The sequence below is a fragment of the Remersonia thermophila genome, chromosome 3 (genome assembly GCF_042764415.1).
Source record: "Remersonia thermophila strain ATCC 22073 chromosome 3, whole genome shotgun sequence".
Classification (NCBI taxonomy): Eukaryota; Fungi; Ascomycota; class Sordariomycetes; order Sordariales; family Chaetomiaceae; genus Remersonia; species Remersonia thermophila.
Window position 1 is genome coordinate 2,646,539 of NC_092219.1, and position 10,920 is coordinate 2,657,458.

The window sequence follows — 10,920 nt, forward strand, 5'->3', positions numbered from 1 at the left end:
CTGGCTGGTCTGGTTTATGTTTAGTTTCTGGGTGGACTGGGGAGCGAGGATGTTGCTTTCGCCTAGCCTTGATACCACAGCTCGTTTCAGCAAGTCATACGAAGAGATCCCAATTGACTGGGGGTTTCTCCACGCTATCTATCTCTCATTCTCATGTTGAGATCCATCGTGATTGTGTCAGGCCAACGTTACCGGCCAGGCTTGCAAAAGGCCTCCCCCTCCCCACCCTCCGTCAGTTCACGTGCTTGGTGCTGGAATGGATTGTTCGAAAAACGCCGCAAACACAATCAGCGAACAAGACAGGAGCGGCGAGATAAGCGGTATGAGAGTGGTACCAAATGGACGTGGGGTTGAGTTGAGATTACCAGCCGCCAGTTGTTTGGATACTGTTGAGAACACACCGGGTGTGACGAATTACGGACCGCCGGCTTCGAGCGTGACACGGCAATCCCAACGCACCTTTCGATACACCATTGTTCGCTGCCTCTGCGTCGATTTCACAATTATCCGTCTCGCACCGAGTACCTTTGTCTCGTACGTAAAAAAAGGAGACAGGAAGCCAGCAAGGAAAAACACCACACACTCCTTGGTCGAAGATTACTCTTCCTCGCAGAATTCTGTGGCATTCGACAACGGGAAAAAGGTAGAGAAACGATGCGAGAAGAAGGATTCATGAGAAAACCCCCGCGATCAAGGTGTCAGTCCAGGGGCGAAAGGACGCCCAGCCACAAGGAAAAAAAAGAGATGATGAGAACCAAATCATAGTCCTGGGAGTGGAAGATAAAGAAAAAAAACACAGAACTCAAGACTCCCGTCGAACCCGGCATCATCCAGAGAAAATACGCCAACCTGCCCATCAAACTGAAATCTCGCCCCTCCCTCTCTCCTTCGTAACGCAAAGGTATCACAATGACTCCCTGCTCCTGTGCCCCAAACAAACCATACCCAACCGCGCCTCTGATATCCTTCCTGCGTATGTGTGCGTCTCCCACTCGGTCCACAAAGATCTGGGTATCCTGCAGTTAGGGTAGTTCTCTTTCTTTCACTCACACACACTCTCTCCTCCCCGCCTTCACACTCTTCTTCGGTTCACCCCATCTCAAACCAAACAACAAGAAAAAAAAAAAAACGAGTTCCCATGGGAGCCTCCGAAAAACAAAACTCTCGCCCACTCCATCATCCATACCCTTTCTTTCTTACGCCTACCACCCAAGCCAGCGCCACCCTACCTTAGATGGGACTGGTCGGGAAACTCCTCGCGGCGGCGGCGGCAACAGCGGCGCCCAAATCCCCGCTCCCCGTCCTCCTCAGCGCGTCCCTCATCGTCTCCACCACCACCTCGCCGTCCACCGTCTGCGTCCCGCCGCCGCCGCCGCCCAGCTGCATCCCCCCGACCAGGCTCGCCGGACTCCCCAGCGGCGGTGGGATGACCCTCAGCCCGGCCGGGCTCACTCCCCGCGCGGCGGCCAGGTGCGGCGACGAGGACGAGGCGTACGAGGCCGCGTCGCCGCGAACCGAGCGCGGCGGGCTTCGTGGCGGGCTGACGCTCCCGGCGCCGCCGTGGGGGGAAGAAATGGGGGAGCGGATCGGGCTGGGCGAGCGCTGGCGCGTGGTCGAGCCGAAGGTCAGCCCCGCGAGGAACATGCTGTCGCGCGGGCTGCCCATGGCGGCGGCTTGGTGTTGCTGCTGCTGCTGCTCTGCCTGGACGACGTCGGCAAAGGAGATGAAGCTCAGCCGGCGGACGTCGGTCGTGTCGAAGCTGCCGTAGTTGGAGGCCGTGTCGGTGGCGGGGACGGCGGTGGCGCGCTGGGCGGTGAAGGTGGCGAGCTCGTCGGCCCAGGAGGGCTCGTGCGAGTTGGTGAGGGCGGCGGCGGCGACGAGGGAGGCGGGCTGGTGGGAGACGTGGGTGATGATCTCGACGTTGTCCGGGTCGAGGTGGTCGTCGGTGATGGCTTCCGAGGAAGCGTCCAGGACCGGAGGGATGTAGTTCTCGGTTTGGATGTGGGCGGGGATGGCGGGGGAGGTCGGCAGGAGGGACTCTTGGACGTCGCGTTCAAAGATTTGGCTGCCGGCGGGCGAGGCGAGGCGAGGCGACGAGGCGAGGTTGGTACGGCCCGGCGACGAGGGGGGCATGTAGGGATGGTCGGTTCGGATGGGAGCCGCGGGGGCCTTCCTCTGCTGGGCTGGCGCGGCGGACTTGACCGACGTCTTCTCGGCCGGCTCCTCCTTCTTCTTGCCGAAGCCGAACAGGCTGCGTCGCTTTTTCTTCTCGTCGGCCGTCTCGAGGGCGAGCGGGTCGGCCAGCGCAGGGCTGCTGTGCGCAGGCGCGGTCGCTGCGAAGCTCATGTTTGTCCGGAAGCGAGCAGAAGCCTGCAACGAAAATGCGACTGGTCGTCTCGGTGATCGAGAGATCGCGGGGGATGCTGTACGCCAAAGGTCGCGGGCGAGGCTTGCTTAGGTATCTGTTGTTCTGGTTCGTCTGATGTCTGTTGAGACCGGTATTTGATCAATCAGCAATGGTGATCCCTGAGGGGAGATATGTTCTAGGGGTGCTGGTAGTTGTGCGGCTTTTGCAACCCCCCTGGATCAAGAAAGCCAGCACGGGGGACGGAAGCCGGGGCGAAAGAGAAGTCGGCGAGGACAGAGGCGACGACGGAGAAGACGGCGTGTGACCCCTGAGACCACGTCCCGATTCGCCGCAACGATATCACTTTGCAAAAGCGGCCCGGCGTCTGGACCAACAGGATGGGAGCCTTCTTACCTTGCTCTCCAGACACCAGCGAAGCCGGTGCGGCAGTTTCGTGCGATGCGGGGTATGGCTGACAAGCAAAGAACGAACAAGCGCAAGGCCGAGGGGGGGGGGGGGGGGGGGGGGGGACGGAGTGAGACGGAGACAGTGTGTTGTAGCGATGCTCAATCAAAGCGTGGTGGTTGACGGTTGTGAGGCCTCAGGAGGGTGTTGACGGAGGCCGCAGATGCGCGCAGATGTGACGGAGCGCACTAACGTTACGGCTGTTTTTTTTTCGCTTTGACCGTTCCTGGATTGGTTCGAGATTCTTCTGCAGGTGTTGTCGCCGGCACACGCTGAGCTCGTCGGCGCTGGCGCAGAATGGGAGGGGGGAGAGGGAGGGGAAGGGGGGGGGGGGGGGTGGTTTACACAACGGAGGTACAGCAGGGAAGAGGCGCAGCGCAGAAAACAGCAACAAAAAGAGTCACACAACCCCAGCTCACGAGATATCAGAGGCGCGTGTTGACGGGACTCAAAGAGGGGAGAAAAATTTCAGCATGGATTATGCGCCTGTTGGCTTTTGTTCCTCGTCGGCGAGGGAGTGAGGTGACTTGTGACGAGTCCGGTGACCTCCGAGCGCGGATCGCAAGGAACAGGGAATGACGCTGCCGGCGACTGCGTCAGGCTAAAAGCGAGGGGCGCCAGGCGCTGCTCCCGCGGCGCGACGTAATGCGGCCAGCGCCAAGACCACAAATGCCGCTGAAAAGCATGGGTTTTCGGCATCCGTGGACGCTGGACCTACAGTACGTACCTGCACCATACAGTAATTACTGCACAACTAACCAGCTGCCACTTCCGGTCGGCCGCCCCTGACGTCTCACCGAGCCTGCTGCAACCTGCTCAGGACACCCGAACCGGCGCCTTGGAATGAACCCTTGAATCCTCACATCGTCCAGTCCTTCTTCACCACCTGCCGACCTACTCAGTACACTACACAGTAGTGTGTACGTAGTATGTACACAGCACCCTCGACATGTTTGCTGAGGTGTTCATCACGGGGCTGAGGAACAAAATGAGAAAAGAAAAAAAAGGGGGGGGAGGGGGGTGGTTCAACCGGGTTGGCTGAACCAAATGACAAGCAGCATAAACCAAATGCGTGCAACCCCTGACTGCGCCCCCGTCACCGACCGACCAAGAGGGGGATGGATGCTTTGCATCTTGATTCCCCGCTGTTGCCCGCATTGATGACAGCCCAGCAGAGGCCGGATCCTGCGCGGGGGCTCGAGCTGTCGTGCATGTCATGTCCAAGCCGGTGGTGAGATGTCCCTCATGACCCGCCCCGGCACACGAACCGTCAAAGCTTGCGCGTTGCGCACCAGAGAACGAACAGCGTTGCATGTACGACCAGTGTGGGGGATCACCGACTGACGAGCGGCGTGATGGGAAAAAAAAAATAAAACAATAGCATCGGCCTGAAACACGGTCCTCAGCGAAAGGCCGATCGGACGGCAGCAGCATGGCACAGCTGTCGTTCCCGCTCCCGCGTGACCAGCGAGCTCATTTGGGCCAAGGCATCATCGGCTTGGAACTCGGTTCTGCCTGTCATTCCCTCGTCGCTTACATACGGCTCCCTAGCCGACAGGAAACAGGCTCAAGCTCTCCAAGGGGCAAGGGACCATGGGACCATGGGTCAGGTAGTCTCTTTGCCGGAGGAGCGACTTCGTGCGAGCAATGCAAAAGAGCCCGCCGAGTCAGCCTGAAAATGCCGTAGGAAGAGGCTCCGAGGTCGAGGAACGATGCGCAGGCGGAGAAGGTTCTTGGAAGGGAGAAGCAGCTAGAGAGATTGAACGCCCGTTTAGAAACCGCCAGGCCCGCCGGCTCAATCAGGTAGGTAGCTTGCCCATTCCGCCGACGCAACCGGCCGAAAGCATGCCGATCAATCCGGATCGGACCCGGGAAACCACGGCGCCAGGTGGGGCCTGGTTCGGGCCGCCCATGATTGGCCACGCCCCAGCCAGGTCGGAATGCTCACGTGACACCTGACAACGGCCCGCCGGGCGGATGCCGGGAGAGGAAAAAGTTAACGTGAACCACCGCCGCGATCCCACACGTCGTTGTCGTCGAGCTGGATCGAGAGGGTGGACGGCGCCAAACACGGCCATCAGCCTTGAAGAAAGCCCACCCCATTTGTCATTGCGATTGCGGGCAACTCATCCATTCTTTCTGGAATTCCACAGGGCGCCCCTCTTCCCCTCTTCCCCTCCGTCAGGAAAAAAACAAAAAAATCTCTTTGCGGCCGGACAACCCCTCCCGTTTCCCTACCGTTGCATACCACGACAACAAATCCGCCATGGAGACCCTATTCACACGGCCGGTGGCATCTTGCTGCCGGCGCCTTGCGTCTTCGGCCACCCGCACACCCAGGCCGGCCGTGGTCCTCCCGCAACCGCCGGCTCGCGGAAAGGCCACGGCCGCCCGGGCACGACGATCCCTCAACATCCCGCCGCACCCGTCCTTCCTCAACTCCAGCAAGACCGCCGACGGTTCCAGCCAGCCCACCGAGGAAATCATCTACAACCCCCCCGAATCCGCCGCCTCCGTCTACCACACCCCCGTCAAGTTCCTCCCCTCTTCCGACCCCCGCCGCCGCGCCAACCTCGCCGAGATCCTCGCCGCCTCACAACCAGCCTCCTCTTCTTCCCCCTCCTCCTCCTCCTCATCATCAACACAACCCTCCGTCGAATCCTTCCCCATGCTTTCCAAGACCGCCCCCGCCCTGAAACCCCGCCACCACCTCACCAAGGAAGACATCGAGGAGATGCGGCGGCTGCGCGCCGAGGACCCCGCCACCAACAGCGTGGCGGCCCTGGCGCGGCGCTTCGATTGCAGCCAGCTGTTCGTGCTCATGTGCTGCCAGGCGCCCAAGGAGCACCGCGAGAAGATGAAGGCCGTCGAGGAGAAGTACAAGGCGCGGTGGGGGCCGAGGCGCCGGGCGGCGCGGGAGGAGAGGGCGAGGAGGAACGTGATGCTGTATAATGGCGAGATATGAGGCAGAAGAACCCGAGCAGAGGTCTTGGAGACGAGAGGCGGGGAGCTTGAGCTGCCGCCGCTCCGGACGCTATGTTGGAGATCGTGTGTGAATCAACGTGCATGGCGGTGTCCCGGCAGCGGGCTGGGCACAGCGTGCAGGACTGGGGTGGGGAGGTGGCGGGGCTCTGGTGAGGGGAATTCAACGTTGCCGGTCAGGCCGTCATGTCTGAGGCGGCCTTGGTCACCCGGGCTTTCTTCCTCGGGGCAGCCGGACATGCGGCGTCGTATCCACGCTGCCGAATCTTGCTGAGGGCGGAGGTGTCATGTCCAGGAGATGATAGGCGTGTGCCCCCGGCTGGACGGCACGAGCCTTGTGTAAACATGACGAAAAAAGGGAAGATAAAAAAAGGGAAAGGCTGCATCTCCGGTCTCGCCAATGTATAAATATATTTTTGTAAACATGTTCCCTGGCCATCGGGTGGCTAGCTACGGTGGTTTTCTTGCCTCGCCACGATTAGTAGAGCCAGGAACAAGACTCGGTCATCTAAAAAGTGTCCCCGCCCAAAGCACTCCTCCTCCAAGGCAACCAGAAAAGACGCATCCCCCCTCAAGCACCTCAATCCTCAACCCCCAACCCAATCATTTTTTTTTTTTTTTTTGTTGTCTGATGTCCACCCTTCCATAACCCTCCTCGCCCTTAATTACCTACCCTTCCCCCCGGGTTTCGCTTTCTCGCCCGCCCGACTTTGCCTATCCATCTCATAATCCTTCCTCGAGGGAATCACCCTCTGGCACCATCCGCACCAGCTCCGCCTCCGGCCCTGCAGCTCCCGGCCAAGCACCTCGCGACGGACGCGTTCGTCCTCCCACTCGGGCACGCACGCGCCCACCTTGACCATGCGCACGTGCAGCTTCTTGACCACGCCGCCGATCCCTTCCACCTCGTACCGTGCGTAGCCTGGCTTGAGCGCGGGGCTGGGCGTGCGGCGCTGATACTGGGTGGACAGCGTGCCCAGACCGGCCGCGGTATTGCCATTGGTTGTCGTCGCTATCGGCTCCGTGATCGAGAACAACGGCAGGGACGCCATGGAAGATGAGGCGTTGCTGCTGCTGCCGCCGGTGCTGGAGCTACCGCCGGGAGTTCCCACCGCCGCCGCCGCCGCCGCCGCCGCCTGCTGGTAATGAAACTCCTCGGCCTCGCGCGCATCCACGGCGTCGCCGTCCATCTCTTGCTCGCGCTCGCGGGCCGCGCAGCACCCGCTCCCGCGCCCGCAAACGACGCCGCGATCACCCTCGCCGATGCCCGTTCCGAGACCGCCGAGGACGGTGTATTGATTGCGCCATTTCCAGATGCTATACGGGGAGAAGCAGCAAGTCAGAGATGGGAACCGCAAAGTCAGGGACGATGGACGGGGGGAGCGCGTGGCAAGGGCAGGCAGGGCGGGGGGATACGAGGGGCGTATACCCTTTATATTCGCCATCGTCGCTCCTGATGGACCTCCCACAGGGCTGGCAAAGCCAGACGCCCGAGGAGTCGCACCTGCACATGGCACGTTCCATCGGCTCCGAGTCGATCGGGACCTCGGGCCCGAGGGGCGGCTCGACAAGCGACCCCAACGGCGCCGTCACGCACGGGTCGCAGAGGCGGCGGTGCCGGTCGCGAAGCACGATGGGGGCCGGGGGCTTGATGGCACAGTTCTAGGGAGGAACAGGGAACACGGTCAGCCATTGATTCTGTCGTTGTAGGAGATTGGGGTAGCAAGAGCGTGAACGAGGAAGAAGAAGAAGAAGAAGAAGAAGAAGAAGAAGAAGAAGGGGTCGGGGGTGCCGCCTCCCCCTTCTCTTTGACGTAACTCACCCGACAGACGACGACGCCGCACCGTCGGCACTCGGACACCAGGTCGCGGGCGCACTGGCCCGACTTGCCCATGGAGACGGTCCTCGCCACATCCTGCATGTAGAACCAGTTGCCCGCGCGGGCGCGGTAGCGCAGCGTCTCGGCCGGGTCGACGGGCAGGTCCTCGTTGATGCAGTGCAGGGTCGAGACGAGCAGCATCTTGCGGTACTGCAGCAGGCACTGGCGGACCTGGCGACAGGTGCGCGACAGGCTATCGAGCGTGTTCAGGTCGATGCAGGAGGCTACCGACACGATGATACTGCGGATGCAAATTCCAGCCACGGTCAGTCAAACAAGGTCCGCAAGCCCCTCCTCGGGCGGGCGGTTGGCCTGCCTGGGCGCAAGGGTGGTTGCCGCCTACGGGTAGCATCCCAAGGCCTGTGTCATGGCGCTCTGGTTGGGGTTCTCCCGGGCCGGGGGGCCGTTGGCACCGGCATCGGCATCGGCATCGGCATCGGGGTTGGGGTGGTTGGCGGCATCATGGAGACGGTTGGCCGCAGGCCGCCGGCCGGGGAGGCCGAGGCCGAGGTCGCCGTTGCCGAGCACCTCGATGCCGGCGGTCGCGACGGCGCCAAGGTTCCCGTTCCGCAGGGGCAGGACGCCCTGCTGCGGCGTCTCGCTCTCGTCCTCGCCCAAGTCGACAAACACGGCCATGGTTGGGGAGAGCGGCTGGCTGGGGCCGTTGGATACGGAGTTTGTCGGGCGCGAAGTTGGTGTGCGTGTGTGTGTGCTGGTGATAACGCGAGGGCCGCCGATCGACAGCGTGGTTATCAAGCCGAACCCGGCCCCTTGCTTATCATCCGTTCGACTTGGGGGAAGCTAGCCGCTAAAAAAGACCCGTGGCCCGACGTCATGAACAACAAAGCATACAACAACCAAACGCGGAATCGTTGCAGGGACGTGGCCCACGAATCATGCGCCGGATGAGATCAATGGGGAGCCCGTTGTCGACATGGCCGCGCTGGCATGATGACAGAAGGCCAGCCTGGCTTTGGAGATACGGTTTACGGCTTCCAAATTGTCACCATTCCGTCAATCTGGCGGGAGTAAGCCATGGGCAAGACCCGAGCCATGACCTTTCAGCATGGCAACCTTTTGGAGACGGAGACTGGCGTTACCCCGAGCGCAACCCCACTTGGATTGACGCAAGAGACAGCTAACTACCCCTCTACCCCACATCCATGTTAGTGCTGGTGCGGGACGTGCGCGGCGAGCACTAACGGCGTCCTCCGCAGCACATGACCTTCTCTCCCACTCTCCCACGAGAGATCTCAACGGTGAGGATCCGATCCTGGGGAAGGACCCGGGTCGATACCCCCAACTCCCACGCTGGTCTAGAACAGCCAGTCGCATATTGTATGCTTGCTCAGGCCGGGGGTGCCGATCACGGGATGGGAAGAATTTTTTTTGTTTGGTGGAACAGAACCATACGGACGACGACCTACGGCAACAACTCCCGTGTTGGCTTCAGCTCGGGTTCTGTCTGATGTCATCTCCTGACCCAGGGTTAGGGTGTTGCCTACGCAGTAACTTACACGGGACTGCCCTGTGGGCATCCTCTGTACCACAGCACCTCCTGGGGCTTTCTTTTTGTGTAACGGTTAACCGACACGGAGTGCTCCGTACGCTCTCTCTCTCTCTCTCTCTCTCGTGTCGGGTCCCGGGGTTAGGGTAAGAGACCGGCCCGCTTTGCGCAGCTGTGTAGGTCCCGCTCGGGCCAGGGTCAAAGCTCCAGGTTCTGGGCTGGCAGGGCAGCACGCTGGACAGCTGCTGTGTGTGTTCACTTGTGTTCGATTCCATCATCTGCTGCATGGATGTTTGTCGATAAGAAGATTGCCTGCTAGTTATTGACTTGACCCTCACATTACCCACCGCATCCGGCAGATCGGTGAGCCCTCCCTTGCGTCATTTGTTGATGTTGCTATCTTTGGAACCTACCTAGCGTCGATCGTCTTTACCGAGTGCAAAAAGGCGGGAAGGGCGGGATGCGACAACAGAGGAGGGCCTTCATTGAGGCGGCCCTTCGCCAAAATACGACCTACTAGTAAGGTACCTACCTGCCGTCGGATCAAGACCGCTCTTCCTCTACATACTGACCTGGTACGGTGTACAGCACCCTCGATGGATGCTGGCAGCGAAGAACCTCCAACTTCCAAAAAGCTTCCGAGGAGCAGGGGGAAATATGATGACACAGCATCCGCCGTCGTGAATCCACAAAGTGTAGGCGACTCCGCGCAATGTCCACTTTCATTAGCGTACATGTGGAGGCCAGCCCGTTCTGTCAGCTTCTTCCCACCCCTTGCTGCAGAGTCATGGTGTGGCGTCGGGATGCAATCGCCGCCGCCGCAACCGACCGACGGCGTAAAGATACCACCCGAAAACCAAAAAGCATCCACGGACCATCCGTTTGGACCCAAGGACGGAGGCTGGTCCACATAGGCATGCAAGGATTATTAAGACAAATACTGCGTATGTGTGCAGCCTACTGCGTAGTAGCAGAGCTCAACACCGCCCACGCAAGCCCACCTGCATGCAAGCACAGACACAGTATGTACAGAGTACATAGGTACTGCGTACTGCGTACTATACAGCCTGAGCTTTCCATGTTGGCCGCGATGATGGATGTTGCCAGGCCCGATACGAACGCTCTGGTCATCCCGCGAGGGGTCGCTGATTCGGAACCCGACCCCTGAAATCTACAGGCTGAAAAGCGGCCACCATAGGCGGTTAGAGGCCAATGCGTGCGCCCAGCTGAAGTGTGTCCGCAGCCAAGACAAAACCAAAAAAATGGGACATTTCCCCTGGACTCAGCCCTGGAACCATTGCTCGAGCCCTGGCTGCCGTCAGCTCCTAAATCTCTCCCGAGTCTTTCCCAGGTGGGACGACGGGCTTCCAAGGCGTCTGAGACGCCAGCCGACGAGAAGCTCAATCTTGCCGACGCGGGCACCCCGTCTTGGTCGAGCGGACCTCTTGATGGAGACGCCTTTGTTTTTTGCCTCTGGGGCTGAAGAAGACACAGGGGCCGGGCCTGTTCCTGGCCCCTCTGTCCGCGTGCGAAATGGGGTCGCTGCTGAGTAGTGCTGGGTCAAGTGGGTTCGTTGGTGGGAGAGAAGGCTTCGAAACTGCTTCTGGATTCCCGGACACTCCGCTCGTCACGATTCGAGGACAACCCAAGTCAACGACGGCGCGAAAAGAAAAAAAAAAAAAAAAAAAGAGAGAGAACATTGGCCCCAACGGCCCCCGTTGCGTCTTGCGTTCATTCGGG

The 10,920-nt window shown here is 60.5% G+C and overlaps 3 protein-coding genes across 3 annotated transcripts; 1 reads left to right on the forward strand and 2 right to left on the reverse strand.

Annotated features, from left to right (window-relative positions):
• Positions 1-1,230: 1,230 nt before the first annotated feature.
• Positions 1,231-2,346, reverse strand: VTJ83DRAFT_3559 (uncharacterized protein; the record flags this gene model as incomplete). Its single annotated transcript, XM_071009950.1, has 1 exon — positions 1,231-2,346. The coding sequence occupies one exon, from the start codon at positions 2,344-2,346 to the stop codon at positions 1,231-1,233; it is 1,116 nt and encodes a 371-aa protein (XP_070867437.1).
• A 2,732-nt stretch (positions 2,347-5,078) lies between these two features.
• On the forward strand, positions 5,079-5,777 carry VTJ83DRAFT_3560 (mitochondrial 54S ribosomal protein mL58; the record flags this gene model as incomplete). The annotated part of the gene is made up of 1 exon (XM_071009952.1): positions 5,079-5,777. The coding sequence occupies one exon, from the start codon at positions 5,079-5,081 to the stop codon at positions 5,775-5,777; it is 699 nt and encodes a 232-aa protein (XP_070867438.1).
• A 682-nt stretch (positions 5,778-6,459) lies between these two features.
• Positions 6,460-8,309, reverse strand: VTJ83DRAFT_3561 (uncharacterized protein; the record flags this gene model as incomplete). Its single annotated transcript, XM_071009953.1, has 4 exons — positions 6,460-7,111; positions 7,299-7,456; positions 7,617-7,914; positions 8,017-8,309. 4 exons carry the CDS (start codon positions 8,307-8,309, stop codon positions 6,460-6,462), a joined length of 1,401 nt encoding a protein of 466 aa, XP_070867439.1.
• Between the last annotated feature and the right edge of the window lie 2,611 nt (positions 8,310-10,920).